Raw genomic sequence first — 25,685 nt, forward strand, 5'->3', positions numbered from 1 at the left:
GGTCACTCACAGACAGCAAATTCTCCCATCAAACATATGGCAGTGTTTTGCCCCTTAAAAATAAATGTATGTTATATCTTCTTTCATATCTGGAGTCTACACTTCCATACACATTCATGTGGATACACATGCTGTAGAGGGAACTATCTGGAGTGAAGAAAATTTATAAGGAGAAGACGAGAAGGCTGGATAAAAGGTCGGATAGTAGAAGCAAATGCACACGAACACAGAACAATTAGGAAAATGTCACAGTGAAACCCATTGTTCTGTATTCCAACTAACAAATTAATTTGAAAAATTATACTAGAGATGCTGACCCATGAACCGGGACACTTGCCTACCGTTGGGTAAGTAAGCTCTGCCCTTCTCATTTACAGGTAAGAGCGTATCAGTATAAAAAAAAGAGCAATTATTTAAATGAAAAATTCTTATTTTCAGATATTACTCTTCACATTGCACGACGTGGAAGCAAAGCCCAGGTGATTTCCTTTATTGAAAGATTATTTTTGCCTTTTTAAATTTCTATGTAAGGTTAATATTTTTATTCACTAGCCACTAAATTATAATGTAAAATTCTATAATTATAAGTGGTTGTAATTATGTGTAATTGATCATTAAGTCATAATTTGTAATTGCTTTGGTTAAGGTAATGTTTTGTGCTATTTAATCTGTGAAGAAAATGCCAAGACCTTAGCACTGCTTAGTACGCTCCTGACCCCTAGTGGCCGGACACATTAATGAGTTCACAGAAATTGTAGCCTGCTTGATGGGGGAATTGACCAATTTGACCCCGCCTCCCCCGTTTTTAAATTTGTCAGTGTTTTCACACAATAGACCACACAGAAAAATCATCCTTAGACCGTGGAAGTGATCTTTAAGTCTATGCAATTGATTCCAGAACAACTGAAAACAACTTTTGAGAGCCAGGGTGTTTTTGTCTTCATCAACATCTAAGCACTGGTTCAGTCCTGTGCTCCCTAAAGCAAGGTCCTTCTCTAAGACTACTTTTCTTTTACATGTGTCCAGAAACATCACGCTTGACGTATGCATGACCTTCTCTCACGGAGATTATAACGGACACCATCCTAGTTAGGGTTTCTGTTGCTATGATGGAACACCATGGCCCAAAGCAAAGCAAGTCGGGAGGAAAGGGCTTATTTACCTTTGCTTACACTGTCACATCACAGCTCATCACTGAAAGATTGCAGGTGTAGAAGTTAGGTCTGGTTCTTCCTCTCAGCCCCATGCTCCCAGAAATAGAACTCTGACTCAAAATATATTTACAAATAAATACCTTGGTTGTATAGCTAGGTTCTTCTCTGACTAGATCATAACTTAAAATAACCCATTAACCTAATCTGCACTTTGCCAAAGGGACTGGTTACCAGTGCTCAAGTGCCACGCACCCATCTTGTCACATCTTCCGGAGGAAACTACTCACCTGGTCTATCCCAGAATTCTTCCTGCCTCCTGGATATTGTGCATTTCTATTTCCTGACTAAGCTATAGACATCAATTTTATTATTGACAGGTACCAGGTCCATATAAACACAAGATAGTTTCTCTATAGTCAGGACCAGGTCCATATAAACACAAGATAGTTTCTCTATAGTCAGGACAAAAACTCAAAACAGGTTAGGAGACGATGCTGGAGCTGATGCAGAGGCCTTGGAGAAGTGCTGTTTATTGGCTCACTCCTCAAAGCTTTCTCAACCTCTTTGTTACAGAACCACCAGCCCAGGGACAGCTCCACCTACAGTTGGCTGGGCCCTCTCCCATCAGTCACTAAGAAAATGCTCTACAGGCTTGCCTACAACCTTATCTCATGGACGAATTTCTTAGTTGAGGTTCTTTTCTGTAAGATGACTCTAGTTTGCGTTAAGTTGATCTAAAACCAGCCATCACAGGGGGTCATAACCTCGGGGTCATCACCACCATGGATTGCTGGTTTAGCCTCCCACTCCCCAAACTGATAATCTTTGTTTAAGAAAACAATAAAAGACAGTCTTTCCTCAACAAGAAACTCATCAGTAAATGAAAATAGATTACACCCTAGCTTCGTCACTTCCTATCGTTATGGTGGGAGATGGTATTTGTCAAGTGTCATACCTCAGACAATCTGAGAATACTAAAATTTTTCACACATCTGAGAATACTAAAATTCAGAACATACTTCAAAGATATTCTCTTACCGTAATGCTAATCACCAAGAATACTTTCAAGAGGAAGTAGTAACTATAGAGCAGTGCCTAGGTAAAGTCAATAAAATTGGGTGCACTGGCTGAGATTTGAGATTAGTCTGACACCAGGGTTAATGGTGCTCTCTAGAGACTAGGTAATTCTGTGGCTTCTGGGCTTGGTTGACATGGTGGTTTCTTGATACTCACTTTTCAAGAGACTGGGTGAAGATTTCAGCCTGGATCAGAAGCAAGATTTAAAGTTTTAGGCACGAATGCAAGCCGGAGTTGAGGTCTGGGGACTGAAGAACCAGGGGAACTGAGATCCAGAGGGAATGATGATCAAGAATCTTTCATAGAACCAAGATCTTTTAGTTTTAAAAGAGAATGTCTTTGAGATGTATGCACAATTTCATAAACTTTGAGTGAGCAGAGACTTCACGAGAGGCTTCGCTGGGATGGTCTTATGATCATTTGAACCAGGATAGACAGGTTCTCCTCAAAAAACAAACGACAAACAAACAAAAACAAACAATTTGTCCCTCATCTTCTAATGCTTGACTTCATTTACCCACAGTTCCTTGTAATCTTTTAAAAGATAACTAAAAATTAGAGTTGAAATTTGTCTAGCTCTGTGTAGAGTAAGTTTCTGGTGAATTGTGCACAGCCTTCAATCCATTTTCCTGTTGAAATGAAAGTGAACCTGAGAATGAAAGTTATCCATCCTTCTAGGCTTATGAGATCCTGGTGTCCAGCACTGGTTCACTAACCAAAGAGCTTGGATTTGTGTATGTAGGTTTATGCCTGTCCAATCAGAGGCCAGGCAGAGATAAATCCTGCCACTGTCATTGTGTGGCTTCAGACATGATTCTCCCTGCCTTCCTGTGCCAGACAGTTTCTGAGATGACAGTGAGCAGTCAGCAACTCAGTCAGCAGTGGTACCCTTAACGTGGCAAAGAGTTAAAAATCCTTCACGAACATCATAAATGTGAACAAGGGATGTTTTAGTAATAAAGTGTGATAATTAAGTAATAAAAAATGTGGCCTATAAAGATGTTAAACCTCCATACAGCTTGTATTGAAAGCTGAGTAAAATGATTGCTCTTCCTGGCCTGACCTCAAGCCCTGAGAGATGGTTGAGGATGGCACAGGTGTCACTGGGTGTCTGAAGGGCACAGTAACACTGTCTCCAGGGCTCCCAGGATTGGGGGTGGGGTCAACCTCTTTTGAGTCTTCGGTAATGTCCATTAATCTTTGCCTGCAGCTAGCTCATCTTTATGAGGTAACACAATTCCTCCCTGTTGGTCTCATTAGTTTATGAATTGGAAGCTGGTAGAAGCTATTGAACCCACGGTCTCAAACATACTAAGCATAAACTGTACAGAGGAGCCAAGCCCTCAGTCCCTTATTCTAGTCTGGTTGAGATACGAAGTTGGTTTCTCCGGGAGGAGCTAAGGATAGCAGGGAAATTCTGTTTTCATTCTAGTCCACCCTAGAGAATATCCAAACGGAATAAAACATCACAGCAAAATAAAGTGACTCACAGGCTTAGAATATTTCAGTGGCTTAAAGACCCTCATGAGCGTGACTATTATTTCCTATGCACTTTAGAATGCCGGCAAGTGAAGTTGTTTCTGCATTGAATGCGGTAGCTGTTTCAGGGACATTGGCGTGATATTTAATCCAGTCTTAGGAAGATAATTGAAAAGCTAGGGGGACTTAATTGGAGCTGGGTTTCTATACTTCAGTATTCTTATCACGTTTATCAAGTAATTCTATCCAATATGGTTGTGTGGCGAAAATATCGTATTCATTAATGATATCTGGTACCTGTTACACATACTAATTGTTTATATAACGGGAGGGGCAATCTCAGAGACATGTATCTTTTTACATTCGCCAACAATTAACTGTGAGATGTTTGTTTTAACTACCATTAGGATCCTTTCCAGTGGTTTTGGCAATGGCTTTAAAATCTACTACATGTTAAATTTAGAATCGCTATCACAATCGAAAACACTGTCAGGTTGGATAGGATGGGAAAGAATGCAAAGAAGGAATCGCTCCACTCTTGGGAGGAGGGGGTGGTGAACTTTACTCTTAGAATCACTAGACAATTTAACACACACACAAAAGAGAGTCTTCTCAGCAAAGATCTGCCATGCCTAACTCTAATTAGTGTCAATGGATTCACAACATAAAATGCAACTTGCTCCCTCTGACTAAGGCCTCTGGCCCTCTTTGGTGGCGATCTGGGCATGTAGGTAGGCGTCCTCATCCCCAAACAACGCCGGTCTGTTCTGGACACGGACCGAACTTTGTCTACTATCAGCCAGTTTACTGGCACCCACAAGTTAAAGCGAAAATTTTCCAGGCAGGATGCCGGGGTGCGGGCCTGGACGCCTAAGGACTTGGTGGCGCAGTCCTCCCTGGGCCTGGCAGGTGAGGAGAGGGATAGCAGCTGGCTGGAGTCCCGGGGAGCCGCTCGTCCCTCCCACGCGCGACTCTGAACAGCCTGTCCCCTCCGGTCCCGGTGCGCGCCCTGGGAGTGGCTTGCGGCTGGGGAGGGTGACCCAGAGCGAGTGTCAATTCTCATTACAGTCCGGCGATCCCAGGGCCAAGTGCAGAGGCGGGAGGGCCAAGGTGGGCACAGGGTCGCCACCTCGAGCGCCCCCGCGGTGGCCCGCGGCAAGGGCGCACGGGTGGCCGGGAGTCCTGGGGACGCAGTGGGAGTCTGAGCCCCGGATCCTAGCACCCGCCCGAGGGCGGGCAGCCCGCCGCGCAGTGGGAGGCGGCGAGGAGGGGACCGGGCGGGGACCAGGCGGGGGCGGAGCGGAGCTTCCCGCCGCCTCGTCGCCTTCGTCCTTCCCCCTCTGAGCCGCCGCCTCAGCCCGGCTGTGCAGCGGGAGTCCGCGGCGTCCGCTCGCCGCCGCGGGATGGGGAGCTAGCGCCACGGCGGCCGCGGTGGCCGCAGCACAGCCAGCCGCCGCCCCCGGGCCTGTCCCGCCGGGGGCTCCGGGAGCCCCGAGCCCGGCCCCGAGCCAGGCCCGCGGGCGGCGGCGGCGACAGAGCTGGGCAGGTGTATGCGGCTGGAAGATGGCGCCCTCGGGCCCGGGCGGCGTGAGGCGGCGGTGCCGGCGGGTGCTCTACTGGATCCCGGTGGTGTTCATCAGCTTGCTGCTGGGCTGGTCCTACTACGCCTACGCGATCCAGCTGTGCATAGGTGAGTGGGTGCCCGTGTCCCGCACCCCACACGCGGTCCCCTCGCCGTCCCGGAACTACTGCCCCGCTCCGCGATTGCCTCCACTCCGAGCAATCGCTGGGCTCTCCCCACCCCGCTGTGCGCCCTGGGCGCTTCCCAGTACCTGCTTGTCTGCCACCCCACACCTCTGTCCCCTCACCCCAAGGGAGGTCAGGAAGTCTCCTCGAAACCTCGTTGCCCTCTTGGCTTCCCCTGGCAGCTTTCGGGTTACTGGGTCACCTCCACCCCAGGACGCACTGCCCGGAGTACCCCCACCCCTGCCTTTCACTCACCACTGCCACCCCAGCCACACCCCCTAGCTGGGCAGGACAGAACAGGGGACCACAGGGGTCTCCACTGTCTGTTGCCTCAGTGGGGAGCTGGAGGCCAGAGGGTTGGAAGCTGGGCCAAGAATCAAAGCTGCGCCACACCCGCGAGGGGAAATGCTGGCCTTAACCTCGGGTGGCAGAGCCAGTTTCTTTTCTGATAGACATAAACCCACTTTAAAAAAAAAAAAAAAAAAAAGTGACAGTGCTCACTACCGTTGTAATAGCCAGTATGGTTTGAGGGTTGATAATTAGCCACTTTCTAATTCAAAAAGAGGCAGAAAGGGCGAGCCACTAGAAAGTATTTTTCGAAGACCTGTGAGAAATACAGGACTGTAGTTTAGATGCGGGGGATAATAGAAAGTGGGGCGGGGAAACCCCATCATTCGAGGTTCTTACATCCAGAGAGCCAAGTGGCCCCAGTCCAAGATAAAGCTTCTGAATTGGTGGGTGGGGCACTTTTAGCACTGAAGATTTTTTTTTTTGAGATTGATTATTCATAAGCAGGGAATACAGTTATGACGCTTAATGTAAACTTTCTGCCTTAGGGGATTTTGTGAAAGCTGATGCGTGTTATCAGGAAGAAATGTTCACACAGGGGATGACTCTTCCGGCCAATGACTTGTGAATATTTTGTCTGATGTTTACCCACTGTACTTACTACCCTTTGCCCTAACCAAGTACTAGCCTTGGGTGGGACAAGGAGTCAATAGGGTGCATTTCCTTAAAGCTTTGCAACCTGAACAGTTTCAAAGCTTCGTGCACGAAGTGCAAAACCTTGTCTGAAGCCATCGTATCTCCAAACGTTGCTCCTGTGAGAAATGGTGTCAAAATGATAACACCAAAATAATTTTGACATAATTTTCAAGATAATTGAGCCCATCTACTCATTTCATATAGTTTTAAAATTTGCTACTATTACTTTGTCGCCTAGATTCAGAAGCAACCTTTTAACCTCAAATTAAGCGAATTTGTTTTGACTTCAAAATTTTGCAAAGTGGTCTAAACTGACATCTTCCTGACAATGCATATAAATATGTAATAGTTAATCATGTATAATATATAGGAAGAACGTTAAAGAGAGAAATTAAAGTTTCTGTATTAACAGTAAATCTGTAAATAGGTTGTAAATGAACAGTTAATCTGTAAACATAACAGTGTATAATATGTTATGTAACTATTGGGAAACTTGGTAAGGTTTTATTCCTTCACCTCTGAGAAATAATGAACAGTATCCTTTGTTGCAAAAAAGGAATGCCCTAGAAGGCCTTCACTATCTAAGTAGCCGGCTTGTTCTTTATTATCACATTAAGCTAAGAAGCTTAGCCTGGCATAATAGCTCATGCCCGTCAAGAGGAAGCATTTGAAGATACAGGTTTCCTCCATCACAGGTGGCAGATGCTCCATAGGAGGCTTTATTTTCCTAAGTAGATGATGGTCAAAGAACTACGTAGAACATTGCTATGTAGAACTATTATGTCTGAACCATATTGGGCTTGGACCAATATGTGTGTGTGTGTGTGTGTGTGTGTGTGTGTGTGTGTGTGTGGTCTTTGCTTATGTGCATGTGTGTGCAGATTCACTATCTCGTGCTGGTGAATGTAGAGGCCGGAAGTCAGGGTTGGATATCTTCCTCAACAATTCTCCAATTTCCCTTTTGAGACACATTCTTTCACTGAAACCGGAGCTTGCCTTTTTCCACTAGCCTAGCAGGCCAGCAAGCCCCCAGGGTGGCCCTGTCTCCACTTACTGGAGCTGGGATCACAGGCCTGTACTCATCCAGCTTCTAGGTGGGTCTGAGAGAGTCTAAACTCAGGAGCTCATGCTTGTACAGCAAGCGCTTAACCCAGTGAGCCATCTCCCCAACTCCTGAGCCATACTTTATGTATATTTTTATAATTTTAAAATAAGGTATCTGTGTGGTCCCAGTCACCCTTTTCATAAGTGACCATTGGACTTAGGAGGACAAGTTCCTAGGGACCATGGCCTCTTACTGATATTTACCTGATCAAGCATCCTGCCAGTCCTTATCACTACCCACCTATGGTGACCAAAAGTGCCCCAGTAAAAACAATCAGAAAACAGACCATCACAAACAAATAAATGGATGTAGAGCTATACCCACACCAAGCTGTTAGAAAGTAGTTTTAAATATTTTCATCGTTGCAGAAACAAAGGCCATGGGTTTTATAAAACATCTAGATCCTTAAAGGCAAGAAGGCAAAATTCAAGAAGGTGAGTTTTGTAAACTATGGTAGTTGCTCAGTGGTGTTCTCCAAAAACTTGGTTGGCTGAGAAGTTGAGGTTAAGGGTACAGTTGTTATCCAGGCACAGGGAAAGATGGCGACCAATGTGACTAATGCACATAGCTAGCCTTTGCTGCTTCTCACAAACAAAGAAAATGAGAGTGCCAGCCCCCACCCCCGCCCTCACATGAATCCATCTCTTTCTGCCCTGCCCTTTGGGGAATTTTCTGTCCTCTTGGAAGACATATTTGCAATCATATTCTTCAACTTTCTCCTGTGAGATATTGACCAGGGGGTCAAGGACTGAAAAGTGAAGTAGGTACCACACAGGATTCAGCAGGCAGGGTGATTTCCCCTGCCCTTCCTTCCACATCTGCTGTCAGCCAGTGATGACCCTGAATATAAATTACTCTATGCCCTTTGCTGAATGAACTGCAATTTAGGAGTAGTGCTTACCCTGGTTTCCTTGGAAACCGGAGATAATGATGCTCATTACAGTAAGTTTCTATATTTAACGATGTGCATGTATGTGGCTCTCCAGGCACGTTCTCAGTGAGCACAATTTTTGCTTGGTGTTTGTATTTTACAAAAATAACTCATCTCTTTGGGAATGTGTGTATATCTGAAATATATGGGATGTAGAGGTAGTGGATGAGTCAAGTACTTCAGATAAAATTTCATCCAATTCTGACAACAGAAGACTAAATAAGGCTATTATGGGGGTAATTGTGTAGAATGTGTTTATATGGTTTGCTACTTAATAAAATTCTTTTGTCATATCCCCTCGATCCATTCCTCTCATCAACCGATGTCTCTCTTCCTCCTGCCCTTATCCCCATCCTGACTTCTTATTTGTAATAGCCATCTTTAGTCTATTCAAATATTAGCGATAGCATTTTCTATATGGTCATATACATTCCAAGCGTTAAAAAAGCATAAAGGTGTGTACTTAGGATGCAAAATTACAAGAGGTGTGAGAGTGCCTGCAGCCTTGGGTGTGGTTCAGGGGATATGCTGGACCTGATGTGTGTGTTTCCCAGAGCCACCGTGATAATTAGTATAGAAAACATTGCTTGTTGAAGAAAGCAATTAAACTGGTTCCTCTTAGGTGTTAACGTTTAAAATGGATTTACATTGTTTTTATGTATCCCTTGTCTTGTTATAAGTCCAAATTTACTAAAAGCTCCTAAGATTATTATACGAGATGAACACATTCGTTTGTTAAACCATTTTGGTGTCTTGTTTGCCTAAAATGTGTCTGTTACTGACATGATTTCACCTTGAGCGTGTGTTGTCGTTCCTAATGGTCGGGATCTCAGCCAGGACTTTCTTGGGTTTGAGGCTTTTTTTTTTTTTTTTTTTTTTTTTTTTTTGAAATGAAATGAAATGAAATGAAAGCCCACAGAGAGTGTGAAGGAGCCAGGAAACAATATTCAGAGCAGAGTGCTGGAACAAGGAAGAATAGTCCACAGGAGAGCAAGCAGGCAGCATGACTGAGATGCTCACGGGTCATGGTTGCTCCCTGGGCTCTTTTATGAAGCATAAAAGAAGGAGGATCTGGTTAAGAAGGGGTGCGGTTTGCATGGTTCTCTATTTTGATTGGTTGACGAAGTTAAATATTCATTTGTTCTATTGCACTTGTCCCATCCCACCATGCATCTGATTTAAGTTGTATGTTTGTCCTTTCATGCACAGGCAAAACATGGTAAACAGGAGATATTCTCTAAGAGAACTTAGAAAGCTTTATTGTTTATGTACCCAAAGCCAGCTCAGGCCAAGTTAGACTTTCCAGTCTTCTACTGGGGCATAAGGAGAGTGTGATTGAATAGAATCTAAGTTGGATAATTCTTAAGAGGAAGCAAAACTTTATTCCATTGCGGGGGTGTGGTGCTCATGCAGCTTGCTGTTGCTAGCAGGATGCTAAGTGCATCGTTCAGACAGGGGTGTTCGTGCACAGCTTGAGAGTCTCACACTGGCAAGAGATATGTTCATGTGGTCCAACACAAGCGGGGTCCCAAGGTTTCTCAACTATCTCCTGTGCTTTCCTGGCTGTCTACCCGACGATTAGTACTAATTACCCACTCACAGTTCTGAGCTTCCACAGGTGTCACCTGTGGATTTCACCAATGTGGCAAGGTGTTCTGGGGCTGAGGGAGTAGCTCAGTTAGCTGGACATGGTAGCACACTGCTAATCCCAGGGCTGGGAAAATGAAGGCAGGTGGCTTCCAGGAGGTCACTGGCCAGTATACCTAGCCTAATTGGTGAACTCTACGTCTATGAGAGAGACCCAGCCTTCAAACCAAAATAAAGAGCTAGTGAAAAACTTCTGAATATTCTCTCTGGGATCGCTATACACTAGTTAATACACATGTACGTACACACATACACCTCAGCAGTGATTGTAACCTATTATATTTCATTCTATGTAATGAAGATGTTTAAGAATTTGAAGAAGGCAAGTATGGTAATGCATGCCCGTAAGCCAGCACTGGAGACACAGAGGAAAAAGAACTGTGGATTCCAGGCCAGTCTGGGCTACCCACTTCACTCTTTAAATAGATGAGTATATAAATAAGACAATTAAAAAAAACAGAATTAATCCATATATTTAGGGATCCATATAAGGGTATGCTGAGTCACTTTCTGATTCTTAAAAACAAACAAATATCCCCAAGGATAAAATATATCAACTGTCATTTTAGATTCTGTTAAGCTCTGTTCTTCCATGAGGTGGGACCACCACAATCTCAAGGACAGAGACTGGAGGACCCTAAAGTGTCTTCAAAAGTGAAAATAATTTAAGCCATGCAAAAAACAAATTATTCTTGTTGTTGGTAAACTTTCATTTTATAAACCATTTAACCATTTAGGACATTAATGTTGTCTGTCTCTTAAGATCAGAAAGACAATTTAAGGACACAGATGTTACTATCTGTAATTAGCAGGACAATTTGAAATGAAACAGAAGACACATCTGTAAAAAATTGAGACATTCAGAGCATTCGATGCCACTGTACTTTGAAATAATACAAATATACTCTGTGAGGTTTTTGTTATTGTTGTTGTTAAATATTTTTAAAATTAAAACCTTAACAAGTCTGAATCCAAAATCCAAAAGTTTAAAGTATGTTTCAAATTCTGGATTCGTGCTACCATCTAACTTTGATATAATGGTTCAAGGCAAAGGAAGAAGGAGAAAGAAAACCTGCTTGCTCGGTTCTTGGTTCTATTGATGTGTCAGCGCACTCTTTGTTTTTTTGGTTTGCAGGATAGTGTGGTTGGTTTTTTTTTTTTTTTTTTTAAACTGGAAATACCACAAGTAAGACAATTGGCATTCTTAACATGTGGAGATGATTGCTAAGTGTAAAATGAACTAATTTATCTGTGATTTTTAATTGACCTTCAATTTCTTGATATGAGGACATCCAACCAAAAACACAAATAAACCTGACTAGAATAGCTATCCATCAGAATTCAGTTTTAATTAAGTCATAGAGAAGTTTGCTTCTAGACTCTTCCTGGGATTGTCACCCACATCATAACATTTCCCTAAGTATTTCCCATTACCGGAAACTGAAAGACAAGTTCTCCAAATCAAGGTAATCTTCTCTGGGGGAGGGGTGTGTGTGTGTGTGTGTGTGTGTATGTATGTGTGTGTATATGTGTGTGTGTATGTGTGTGTGTATGTGTGTATATATGTGTGTGTATGTGTGTGTATGTGTATGTGTGTGTATATGTGTGTGTGTATGTGTGTGTATGTGTGTATATATGTGTGTGTGTGTGTGTGTGTATGTGTATGTGTGTGTATGTGTGCGTATGTGTATGTGTGTATGTATGTGTGCGTATGTGTATGTGTGTATGTATGTGTGTGTATATGTGTGTGTATGTGTGTGTGTATGTGTGTATGTATATGTGTGTGTGTATATGTGTGTGTATGTGTGTGTGTGTGTATGTGTGTATATGTGTGTGTGCGTGTGTGTATGTGTGTGTGGGGGGGGTATTTTCTTCTGCAGAGATTATTAGTGAACTTCATAAAGGCCAAAAAACACTGTGGGCCAGGACACCCAGACCAGCCTCCTTCAGCTTGGGTTCGAGGAAAAGGTGCTGCCGTTTTCTTCTTGGCTTCACTGACAGGTGTTAGGATGACAGAGATGGACTGTGGACCTGCCAGGAAGTCGTAAATTGATCACTGGAGCTGCATGAGCGGATAATCAATGAAGAGGGTGAAAAGATGCGTAGAGATAAGGAGGCAGAGAGTCTCACACATAAAGAGAACACACGGAGAAAGAGAGAGACAGACACAGAGACACACATGGAGAACTACATTGTATAATGTATCCTGTGGATTCCATGTGTTTTGACAGTTGGATCATTTCCCTAGCCTTCCTCTCCTTAGAAAGTGGTGAGACCAGGGCTCTCCTGAGCTTGCAGCACCCCGTCTATAATGATTGTCGAAATAACTGTCTTCTCTAGCTTGAAAATGACAAATTAGAGTGTGACAGAGATACCTCATGCTGTCTGCCAGTTGAAGCAGTATTCCAAAGGTGGTTAGAAAGACACTTTTCATGTGTGGAGTTTCATTATTGCTATTTAGAAATATTAACAAGAGTTTGTCACAAAAAGCATAATGTCATTGACTGGGGTTCTTGATACTTCATTTGAAAACCTATTGGAAAATGTGCTTCTGATTTCTTTAAGAGGACTTCATATATTTTGATTTTACAGTCAGATACTAACAATGGAAAGGTGCAAGTTATCAGGGCAGGCAGTAGGGTAGGGGTTATTGTAAAGTAGGTAGTTGCCTGGATTGTTCTGTGCTCCCTCCCTTCCTCCCTCCCCCCCCTCTCTCCCTTCCCTTTGAAATAGACTTTGCTATGTAAGTGAGCCTGGCCTAAAGTCCTTTGCTCCTTCCTCAGCCTCCCAAATCATAGGATTAAAAGTGTATGCTATCAGACACCACTGCTTTCATTTCTTGAGAACCATATGAGAGCAGTAAACTGGCAATGATTCTTAACAATTCCCCTTTCAAAATTATAACTACATTTTTGCCACGGCTACATGGCCTTTTCTTACTTTTCATCTGACTAGGGCTTTTAAATTGAATTTATAATACCAGTACTTGGAAGTGCTACAAAATTCATATTTAATTTTAATTTATTACTTGAATGTCTCATACACACACGCAATATATCTTGATCCTATACACCGCCACCCCCATCTCCCACTTCAACCCTCACTCGGGAATCTCCTCAGCACATTTCCCTTCCCAGCATCCCGGCCTCCAACATCCATTTTTGTCTGAGAGACACTCTTGAGCCAGAATCGATGATGGCTGTGTGTGTCATCTTTTCATTTCTCTAAACACTTCTGTTCATTTCTGAGACACTGTTGACCACATTTAAGAATGTAAATGAGGTGTCTGCATACACCTTTGGGCTAAATTCTTTGCTAATGCTTCTCCCTGGTGTCCCAAGATTTCTTTTCCATGTGGACTGTACAATTAATTACTTGTTAATGGCCCCTTTGACTTTCGTCACTACTGTTGCAACCTAAAACAAGATGCCCTCAGGGAGTTTGTCAATCAAATAACCCTAACCAACGGGCAAAAACCTGTTATATGCCTTTTTAAAACAAAACGTATGCTATCTGGAAAGCATAAAATGGCTTTGAATCAGTTTCAAGTCTCCAGGATCATCTTATAATAGATAGAAAATGTAAGAACCTTATATCGCCTTAAATTCTTGTGCATATTGTATATAAAGGAAAACAATACATTCTCACTGCACTCGAAGTGTGTTTGGGGGGTGAAGTGACTTTAAGCCCAGACTAGGGACTTTGTGGTACAACATGTACTTAGCATGTCTGAGATCTTCGGTTTTCCCCAACACTAAAACAAATGAAAAAATTCAGACTGGATTATGTCCATGACCCCCTGGATTATGTCACTGGGTTTATAGAGACGGGATGATTCAAATTCCGTCTGTAAAGTACATGTAATTCACATCAACGGTACTTGAGTGGGAGAGGCAGCCTGCTGGAAAACTGTTGGCTGAACTGTAGTAAGAAATGCTTGATATCCATCAGTTATAGAGGAGGCAAAAAAAAAAAAAAAAAGAAAAAAGAAAAAAGAAAAAACGATTTCAGTTATGAGTCTCCAAGTGATAGTCAGAAGGCTGCTCTGAATTGCAGGACTAACCTGTGATCCAGTTTATCACTAAGTGGCAACCCCATGTGACATGCATTAGGAAAAAAGGCTGTCAGGGATTTATGTACTTAACCCTGACTACTGATTATCCAGGGCTTCTCCAGGGAGGCCAAGGAACAGGTGGAGAGGAAGGGCAGAGACCAGTTTGTCTTAATCAAGGCTTTCATTATAACACATTTTTCATGAAATATAGTTAGTTTCAGAAATAGGTACATTTCAAAAACTAAGATGTACAAGACTGAGAACTATGTGTTAGCCAGAGCAGAGGAGATAGCATTGATTCACTACGTATCCTCACACACTTACCCTGTAATACGTTCAAAATCCAAGGATCTACTGCGTCTTAAGCATCCATAAATTTTGAACAGTTTGAATTTATTCATTCACAAACATCTATTGATTGGTCTTTGTCTTAGTTTAGCAGTGGCAACAACTGTATGATGCTCTTAATGCCTGGAAACAGAACTTGAACAAAGTAAAATGGAGCCTTTTGAGTCTTTCAGATACCTAAATTTTTATGCAAATAATTTTGTTCTTTGAGGAAAAAAAGTTCTAAATCATAGCAAAACATTATCAACTAAGAAAGAAAGAAAGAGGGAGGTAGGGAGGGGGGAGGGGAAAGAGGAGGGGAGGAGAGGGGAGGGGAGGGGAGGAGAGGAGAGGAGAGGAGAGGAGAGGAGAGGAGAGGAGAGGAGAGGAGAGGAGAGGAGAGGAGAGGAGAGGAGAGGAGAGGAGGAGAGGAGGTTTATTACAGTTTACACTTCCAGATAACAGTCTATCACTAAGGGGAGTGAAGGGAGGAAGCTAGAGGCAGGAAGTGAAGAAGAGGCCAAGGAGTGGTGCTGCCTACTGGCTTGCTCCTCATGGCTTTCTCAGCCTGCTTTCTTACACAACCCAGGCCCACCTATGGAGGGATGGGACCACCCACATCTACCTGGGCCATCGCTAATCAATCATTAATCCAGACTGTACCCCACAGACATTGATCAAGACTGTACCCCACAGACATTGATCAAGACTGTACCCTACAGACATTGATCAAGACTGTACCCCACAGACATTGATCAAGACTGTACCCCACAGACTTGTATTTAGGCCATTCTAATGAAGGCATATTCTCAACTAAGATCCCTCTTCCCAGATTGTGTCTAGGCTCGTGTTAAATTGACAAAAGCCAAAAGGTACAGTTTTGGAGCTCACACTGGAGTTGGGGGAGAGATGACAAGTAAATGATTATGTAATCTGTTAGAGAGTCATAGTGTCATGACAAAGAGTTAAAAAGGCCAGAGGAATTGGGTGCTGGGTATATAACACTGGCCTATAGTACCAGCACTTGAGACTGTAGACAGGCAGCGTGAACATTCAAGGCCAGGCTAGGCAACTTGGCAAGACCCTGTGTCAAGACAACAGCAACAACCCCCACCTCTAAATACCTAAACAACAACAACAACAACAGGAACAGGAACAGCAACAACAAACCAAGAAGGTTGAAAATGCGGGACAAAGTCTCCAGTTCAGATAAGATGGAAGGGCATGCAGGGGATAAAGCCAGAAGAGATGCAAGTCAGGCAGAGGGAAAGATCTGTTCAATGCTTTAAAGCAAGATCATTCAACTCTTAGCATCTGGAAAGGAAATCCCAAAGAACTTCATGGCAGTGACCGTGGCTGGCGTGTGCATAGTGGAGCTACTCTTTCCTTCGAGAAAAACAGTCTATTGGTTTTTAGGAATGAGTGAACATGTGAGGAATAGCATCTGCGTTTGTTTCATTGAGCCCAGTGGGAACAGTAGACATTTAAAGCAGAGAATATGGAGTCCTTCATGAAAAGATCTACGTTTTATTATTTGACCATTCACGTTCATCAGCAGGCTTATGTTAGAATTTATTTACACATACTTAATGCACTTATTTTTAGGGTTGCAAATAAATAATTTTCTCATCTGGACTTTGAGTGTGAATGTGTGTAGTAAGGGTTTAGATGAATTAACTGTAGATGTTACTTGATCATTGATAGGATGGTACAGTATAATAATAAAATGTATGCATAATAATTACTCTTCAGACTAAATGCATGAACCAATATATCTATAAAATAAGACGTACTTGCAGGAAGCACACAGACTGAGTCAGCATTGTCCAGACACCCACCCCTTATTTTTGTGGTCCTTGGATAACTAAATCTTCCTTCAAAAATACTACAATTGTTATTCTCTTTAGGTTTTGAAAATGACTGTCTAAAATATGTTTCAATTCATTCCTTTCCTTTCTCCAACCTTTTAAAGAATGTGCTGAACATAATTTATTTCGTATTGACTGGAAAAGGTCACAGGGGAGTGGGGTTTGCTGCTTTGCCTGGGCATTCCTTTGATTCCCAGGCACCGAGAACTCATGAATGGGCTACTTCACCAGCAGAGATGCCTGGCTGTCTTTCTCTGTTTATCCCTCCGGGATTACTTCCCAGGGTAAGAGAGCACACTTCAGCTACAGTTCAATATTGACTTCTCTGTGGTTCTGAGTAGACTCTGGACTAGGAGGGTTTTGTTTTGACTGTGGTAAAGGCAAGCATAAAACCCACCATTTCAATCATAAAGTTTAGTGGTAGTCTGTACATTGGAATTACTGCACCAATAACCAATCTCTCTCTCTAGGATAAATGCCCAAGTTAAATTTCTTTACCCATTAGATAATAATAGCCCCGCCCTTGGCAATCACCATTCAACTTTCTAACTGGGAGTCTGACCATCCTAAGGACCTACCTCCAATGAGAGGAAATGTGATATTTGACCTTTCTGTTACTGGTTTACTTCATTGGTGTGATGCCTTCAAAACTCATCCATATTGTAGCATGCGGCTCAGTTTTATTTTTAAAGACTGGATAACATGCCAGGCATATTACCCATGTGCATGCCTATACCACCTTCTGTTTGTCAGTGGGTATTTGAGTTAACCTTGTACTCTGGCTATTGTGACTAAAGCTACATCAACAGTATGTACAAACCCCTATTTGTATCCTTGGTTTAAATTCTTTAAGGCTAACTAGGAAGGAAATTCACAAAGGATGCAGTCATTCTCTGTTACTTTATAGGTGTCCGAGTGTGACCATCTCCAAGGATATCCAGGAAGTGTATCAGGACTATCTTGCCCTTTCATGATTTAGCAGCATACTCTTGAACAGCGACTTGTGAATAGTTCCACCTCAACAATAGGGAAGCCTTCGGTACTGGGTTGTGTACCCTCACGAGAATGCTGGCCATTGGGCATCCTCGAGGCAGAAAACATAATTGCTGTTGCTTTGCCATGATAGTGGGTAAGCAAGAGTTGGTGGAGAAAAGTGTGGGAATCAGTGCACTTGAATTAACACCGTGGGCACATAGTGAATTAACGAACACTATGGTTGTAGATCTTGATCCACAACTCAAGGACTGTACATAATTCATGAATGAGTGAATGAATGAATGAACAAAGGAATAAATCAATGAATAGCAAACTTTCTATAGTGCTTACAGGCTGGAGATCTTAGAAACCCAATGTGAAGATCTATCCCAGCAGGGGATAAATTAAGCAAAGATGAAATTCAGTTCAAATATTGATTTCCACCCTCTTAAAAACAATTTTATAACTTCCGACATATATAAAGGAATATATCCAGTGCGTAACCTAGTGCTTTTATATAATATTGTTCTGTTCTGCTGTGTTAACTGCAGCCCTTCATCTGTTGGCTGCATTGATGATAGAAAACCTGTTCTGACTTCAACTGAATGTTCCTTGTTTGCAGCAGTAGCTTCCAAGTAGACTGTGCTAACCATGTAGGGAAATGATTTGTAGCATAAGGGGTACGGTCTGCTATAACTGGGAAGGGACAAACATTGTGTAGTACAAGCTAGAACCAAAGAAGGATCATATAATGCCCCCAAAAGAAGGATATGGAAGGACTTTGTGTTTCCAAAAGCAATCACAATCCCCAGTGATCCAGCACTGAATGGCAAGCCAGGGCATAGCCTGAGTCCCTTGAAGCTTAGCAGAAGCTGGGACCCAGTGCTGTACCTGTAGCTGTTACCGAGGGTACTAACATTTCACGTTACACTTTATCTCCTCAAGTGCAGCCTTGTAAATTCTGTTCCAGTGAGTACCGTGAACAAAGCCGTTAGAATTATAGCTTTGTGTAGCTCTCTTCTCTGGAGAGCTGTGAAGTGGCACCTAAGTGTCAAATAACTTTTATGAACCTAGAAATATTAGCTTAATTTTAAACTATGTTGTGTGTATTCTTTGGTTGTAAATACTCTGCATGATGGCTGCTATCCTGAGGTGAGGGTAGTTTTAGGAAATCATGTGTTTCCTTGGGGAAATACTCTTTCCTTCTCTTAATGTATAAAATAGCTAATGTTTGGTAGTAGGAAAGAAAAAAATAACATATTTTATCCTCTGTGATAATTGTTACTATACCAGATAATAAAAACTGTAATGTAATGACGTTCAAAACTATGACAAAAAAAAATTGTTTCTAATTATTTGTATACTTTTCAAAAGGAATAAAATAATTAAAATACAAGTAGGGATTTTGCTTGTTAACAATATGTACATGTGGTGGTTTTAATGACAATGGATCCCATAAGCTCATGTGTTGCACAACTTGGTCCCCAGTTGGTGGAACTGTTTAAGGAGGACTTGGAGGTGTGACCTTATTGGAGGAGGTGTGTTGTTGGGGGCGGGCTTTGAGGTTTCAAAAGTCCATGCTGTTTCTGGTTAGTCTGTCTATCCTTGTGCCTGTATATCAAGATCAAAGCTCTCAGCTACTGCTCAGCCCCATGCCTGACCATGCTTCCCACCAAGATGGTCATAAACTCACCCTCTGAAACTGTAAGCCCCTAATAAACCCTTTCTTCTCTAAGTTGCCTTGGACATGGTGTTCTATGACAGCAATAGAAATGTAACTAAGACAATATGTACATGTAAATACAGATGAGGATGAGCAGCTACAGTGGCCAATTTGAGAAGCATGAACCTTCTAGCTATAACAATTTGGTTCTAATAAAGAAATGTCTCCGGATACAAATTCCTTCAAACTTATGTGGAAACCAGCTAAAATTGGTGACAACCCAGCATCCACCATACAGTTCATGGTTCATAGAAATTTCTCATGGCCTCTCTGGTTTTTCCTTAAGGACAAATATTTGAAATTGAGAAGGAAGAGGGTTGGAATCAAAAAGATTCCATGACAGTTTGAATTTGAAGTTGAGTTGTAGCCATATGGAAAGTGGTCGGACGGCCCTACAGATGTATGCAGGATAAATTAAGTCACACTCACACTGAAGTCAACACAGCTGGTTGGCATTAGGAATCTTGTTTTTGTATATATTCCATTAGTGTAGGTATGTGTGTGTGCCTGCGTGTGTGCCTGTGTGCATTTGTAACAGTGTGTGGATGGAGGTCCTTTGAGTATGTTCTTTCATCAAGTCCTCAGAGTCGGAGGCAAGTGCTTTTACACACCGAGCCATCTTGCTAGCCCCTAACCTTGTTTGTTTTAAGATAGAAGTTATTGAATTCATTGAGTGAAACCAGAATACTAACATCAAGGGACTGGCCTAGAGATCAGATTTCCCCATGTGTCTACGCTGCTCATTACCCAGTAGTTTGTGAATTTGAAAGTGGCAGTGAGTTATAAAGTCATCTCTGCTTCCCTCTCAGAACAGGTAAACTGAAAAATGTTCCCATTCTTAATGATTTAAGTACATTTAGCAAATGTGTTTCTAGTGTTAACTAAGTGCTTAACTAGTGTTAACTACCAACTGTTTTATAGAGTTTCATAGGTATTTAGAGCAATCCAATGGCCATCAAGTTGCTGAAGCAATGATGTTAAACTTGCCATATCCAGTAGCTGGAGAACATTATGCTGAGAGTAATCAACTAGTCACAAGGATGAATACTTATACCACAGGATGCAAAGCAGCCAAACTTAGAGAAATAGCAAGTAGAATGTTTAGTGGTTTCCAGAACCTGGAAGGAGAGTGGAATAATGGACTGCACTCATCAGATTAGAGTTCTTCCAGTGTATTGGATGACTGGGCTCTAGGGACCTGTTGTCTATTGTTATGCTTCGACTTAACTCTACTGTCTTGTGCAATTAAAATGTTTAAAGGCGGCAGATCTCAAGCTGGGGCATTGCTGTGATTTAAAAATAAAGGGACGGGAGAGAGATGTTTTCCTGCTATTGGGGCAAGAAAGAAACAGTTCTAGATTTAATCGTTTCACAAGTGTAAGAGCTGGGAATCCTAAGTCAGGGCAGCCCAGTCTTCTGTATTCCTTACTAACAGCATATTCAAGCAGGGATGAACCCTCAAAGTGTGTCAGGTTTAATTCCTCTCCCTCTGCATTGGTAAGGCCAAATGTTCTGTCCCAACCAACCCAGTCTTGCCATAGCAACATAGCTCTTAAAGTTTTGAAGTGCAACACTCAGTAAAGTGTAAACTCAGGCTGTGCCTATAAATATGGTTATTGGAATATTTTAATGGTGGCTCAAGTGTATACAATATTTGTTCCTAGATGTTTTAAGCAGACAGTTAGAGGCGAGGTTGTAGAGGGTCTTTTACCTCTTTACCTGCTTTCCAATGCCTTCTTGAGAAGTAACTAAGTAGCATGGGTATCAAACACTGGCAGACTAGTTGACTAAAGGTTATTGAAAATTGGAAGCCATCACAGGAGGGATCTACCCAGGACCAGAAGCCTAGCAGGGCGCATGGTTAGGAGGTACCAGATGTTGCAGGTCCTGAGAGGCCATATGACTTCCTTGAGAGAATTTTGGGTCAGATAGGCCCATAGTTAGATCTCAACTCCGTATCTTATAATTTGCCTACCATTAAAAAGTTATCCTATCTCTGGAAGAAAGTCTCATATTTTAAAACTATAATATGACCCACCTCACAGACTCACGGGTTTAATGTAAGAAACATTTAAGATTAAGCTCAAATTTTCTGCATATAACATTCATCAAAGGATTTCTTTGTAAAAGTCAGTTTAGTACCACCATTATCTTCTGACCCTCACTAACCCCAGATTCGCTCTCTAGTCTCTGTACAACCTTTGCCCTATTAAAACTAACCTCTGATTTTGGAGGACATTGTAAGCTATAATGTTTCCATCCATTCAAAAGTCTTAGGTTAGAGTTTCAAATCTGAGGGCATCAGAATGAGACTGCATTCAGAGATAAAGTCTTTAAAGAGATTAAATTCAACTAAAATGAGGTCACTGGAGTAGGGTCTAATCTATTATGTGTGCTGTCTGCAAAAGAAAAGGACATTTGAAAGCAGAGTGTAACAGGAGGGAAGAGCAGCTGAAGACACAGAGAGGCAGTGGCCAAGGAAAAAGGTTTCAGGCCTCCAACCTTGTCCACATCTTACCCTTGGCTTTTTCTGAAGCCTTTGTTTAAGGACCCCCAGGCTTGCTACTTTGTTCCAACGTCTCCGGTAAAGTAACCAAGCATCATTGCTGAAGATGAGGGCCAAGTCAGGAGGAAAGGAGGGGTAGGCTGAAGAATTAAGGGACAGTTCAACAAAGTGGACATGTAGGCCTACTCCTGTAATCTCAGCTACTCAGGGGAATGACCTGAGAGGACAGACCCAGCAGGGCAGCACAATGAGAGGCTCCTAAGAGCCTGCTTTCCCCCCCCCCCTCCCCAGTTAGCTTGTTTTCTATGGTTGCCCAAAGTGGCTGTGATTTGTTACATTTTCTTCTCATTTTCACCTTAAAAGATCTTGCCCAGTCCTGCCTTAGCCACTCGCATTCAGCTTTACAGAGTTTAGAGACCACCACTCCAGACTCCCAGTTCACTGTGCTTCTGGCCTGTTTTGTATGGAAAACTGCTAGCACTGCGCACCAGGGAACGCCCCTCCTCATTTCTCTGGCCACACCTTTATCCAGCATTTCAACCATGAGTCCTTAATACACACCAGGCTCTATGCCAGGTGCTTTTGTTTCTTCTAATTTAATTCTCAGAACAGTCCTGAGAGATGAACTGAGTGTTTAGGCAGAAAAAGAAAAGAAAACAAAACGAAACAAAAGCCTAGATAAAATGTCAATGAAGCTGTAAAGCCAGGATGCAAATCTCAGGGAACAATCCAAAAGAGGACCAAGAAAGACAAATAAAGAATGAAGAGACAGAAGAGTGTGGTTACTGATACTCATGTTGTACCTGAGGGATGGTGAGGAACACAGGGGTTGGTGCCAGAGGAGCTTTTCAGTCGATAAAACACAGTCAAGCCTGTGTTCTAGAAACCAGCGCAGTGGCCTCAGGAACAAGACAGTGCAAAGATGTGATTTGGAAGGAAAGGTTGGCCAGAGCCTGGTCACCTGTGACCTCAAGGATGATGTAAGGACATGATGGTTTTATTTTAAATGCAGCACAAGTCTTGGACTGGTTTTTAGGGAGATGCTTTCCTCATCCGTTTACATTTTAGTAGAAAACATGGTTTTAACCAGAGCGACCCAGGGTCTAAACCACCAGCCAGGGAGCACATAGGGAAGGACTCATGACTCCAGCTGTATATGTAGGGGAGGGTGGCCTTGTTGGGCATAGGTGGGAGAGGAGATCTTTGGTCACATGAAGGCTGAACACTGAGTGGGGGGGAATTCGAGGGTGGGGAGGTGGGAATGGGGGGTAGGTGGGGGCACACCCTCATAGAAGCAGGAGGAGGGGGGATGGAATAAGGGGTCCCTGGGTGATGGGGGGAATGGGGTAAGGGGATAAAATCTGAAATGTAAATATAATATCCAAAGAAAAAAGAAAAAAAAGAAAGAGGAGAAAAAACCATGGTTTTATTTTTTAATTGAAAGCTCTGTGGGGCTCCACTGTGGAACATAGAGTGTCAAGGCTATATGTAGTGAGGACTGGTTCCCATGGTAACCCAGAGGAAAGCCATGTATTCGGAGCTTAAGCTCTACACTATTGAAGCCTCCTCCATTCCCTTTGTTTGTATCCTGTAGCAACTTCCCTGTTCTTCACAGATCAGCTTGCTATATGAATCCGATGGCAAATTTATTTTTTTAGAATCACTTTTGACCAAGAATTCTAAGTCCAATTTTTCCCCCCAGAAAACATTAAAAGATGATAGTTTAATTTTAGAGGAGGAGTACTCTTTAAGATAAAGCACACCGCTTTTGCTTAAACAACAAAATTATAGCTCAGCTTTGCTGTGTATGGTGATCACGGTAACACGTATGGACCTGCTGGAGTCCAGGTTTCCTGTAAACTGTTGAAGTGCCAATCAAGGGGCTTTTGGGGGTGGGCAGTGAAATTCAGAATGTCTAGAGTGGTGGAAGCATTGTGTATCAGACAAAAGCAGTAGGATCTAAGGATAGAGAGCAAGGTGGGCTCTGGAATTATTCCTAAAATCACCATGGCACATGAGGATCACCAGGAAAAAAAACAAAACAGAACAGGTGAGCAGGGCTGAAGACAACATACAATGGAGTGCATGGGCCCAAAGTTAATTCCAATAAAAAATCAAAATGGAAGTAGATATGTCATAGGTAAACAAATCTTAATGTAGAAGGAGGAGGAAGCTATAGTTGGAATTAAACTGGACACATTCATAGGAATAGCAGGGGTCTCTTAGGTCTGGAATGACCATGGCCTAAAGATAAGGCCCCGGATTTGATCTTTAATGCATTAAAGATGACCGTGAGCTTCTTAAAGGGTGTCTGAAATTACAAAGGATTCTGCTATAAGAGGCGTCCACTGGCTGAATTTATCCAGAGTCGGTTTGACAAAATTTTCCAAAAATGAACATAATTAGATCTGGTAGGGTTACTTAAGCATAAAGAATTAGCAGTAGGGAGAGGCCACTGAGGGCTTCCACAGAAGCGGTCACAGTAGGAGATTGGATATGAAAGACTAATGGGAATCGAATGAAGAAGTAATGGGATGGCAGTGATACAGGGAATGATTTGGATAATAGCTGAAGATCAGTTTTCTTGTGAAAATGATAAAAAACAAACAAACAAAACCAAAAAGATATTGTGATGGCAGCTAGAGACAGGAAGGCAGCCTAGGTAGTGTGGGTAGTCAGAAAATAGAACTGGAACTCAAACTCCTAGCCTTGCAGTCTGATGGGATCTAAGGTGATCTTCTTGCAGGGCTTTGTTTCGCTCTTGGTACACAGGAGCAGTTTGGTAACCATGGTGATAATTTGTTGTTCCTGTTCTCCTGCATCCCATTCGTGCCAACAAAGGGCTGTGAATCCTATAACACAATTAGGCAGGGAAGAATTTTAAGTCCTGTAGGCATAGTAGAGGAGTGGCTATCTCTAGATTCTTCTAGAAGAAGAATTCTCTACTGAAGAATAGATCATTGCAGGACATGGACCAGAGAGAAATCCTCATTTAAGATAAAATTAGAGAAATGCATTTTGAATGTGGCCCACAGTGTTACTATTGCAGATGCTTAGATAGCTCCCATATGTTTGAATAACAAACATTTTAATGTAATAATAGAAGTTCTCTTACTCACTCTCCTCAAATAAATTATATGTTTTATCTGAGGGAAATATAGAAGTTAGTCTTGTTTTTTTTTTTTTTTTTTTTTTTTTTTTTTTTTTTCACATAAAAAGAAAAAGAGTTTGTGTGCGTTAAGTTAAACTGTTAGATCCAAAGTAAACCTCACTTTCAGGAAACATCCTCACAAGTGTCAATACTAAGAATCTTAGACTAAAGTGTGGTTTTTGTCTCAGTACTTGTGTTAAGGATGATCACCATTTGTTTTTGGTTTTTGTTAACTAAGTATCTGTAATCCAATGCTCTCTTCTGGCCTCCACAGTTCACACACACACAGACACACACACACAGACACAAACACACACACACACACAAACACACACACACAGACACACGTGCACTTGTATACATGTGCTGGCGCATGCCTGTGTGCATGCACACACACAAATTTAAAAGTAAAATAAAAAATTTGATGAATTAAATAGTAATATTGAACATATTTATAATACATCTTCCCAAAGTTAACTATTAAGTTTTCAATATTTCTTTTGAGTTTTAACACGATATTATTTAATTATATTGCTAACCTCACAAAGCATAGCTCAGCTGCATACTGTGAGCACGGTGACATGTATGGGAGGGCTGGACCCCAGGTTTCCTGTGACTTGTTCAAGTGCCAGCTTTTGAGGAAGGGCCAATTGTTAGAATTTTAGGTTGGTCTATTTAAAAATCATGCACCTAACTGACTCTTAGAAAATTTTATATGCTTTTAAAGCCCACTATTAAAATGCAGACAGTTGTTGGCAGTCTTCATTAAATGGAAAAAAAAAAAAAAAAAAGACTGTTTACTCAGTAATGGAACAAGTTAGCTTGACCCAGTCCCAAGCATCCATTCGTGAAATGATTCTGCCCTAGAAATACCTGCTTTCTGGTTTAGAACATTATGCAGTTGAGAAAAATACAACTTTGGGCTTCATTGTATCATATTAGAATTAAGACTTCGCTG

General features: G+C 42.2%; 1 protein-coding gene across 2 annotated transcripts in view; it reads left to right on the forward strand.

Annotated features, from left to right (window-relative positions):
* The first annotated feature begins 5,093 nt into the window (after positions 1–5,093).
* Zdhhc2 (zDHHC palmitoyltransferase 2) overlaps positions 5,094–25,685 on the forward strand; it is a 54,285-nt gene continuing 33,693 nt past the window's right edge. Inside the window, exon 1 of one of the 2 annotated variants that reach the window (XM_034520256.3) lies at positions 5,094–5,400. In XM_034520256.3, coding sequence (XP_034376147.1) covers positions 5,274–5,400 — 127 coding nt within the window. In that variant the 5' untranslated portion in view covers positions 5,094–5,273. The remainder of the gene's footprint in view (positions 5,401–25,685) is intronic. The other variant, XM_034520257.2, reaches the window with a different exon arrangement.

The sequence above is a fragment of the Arvicanthis niloticus genome, chromosome 16 (genome assembly GCF_011762505.2).
Source record: "Arvicanthis niloticus isolate mArvNil1 chromosome 16, mArvNil1.pat.X, whole genome shotgun sequence".
NCBI lineage: Eukaryota > Metazoa > Chordata > Mammalia > Rodentia > Muridae > Arvicanthis > Arvicanthis niloticus.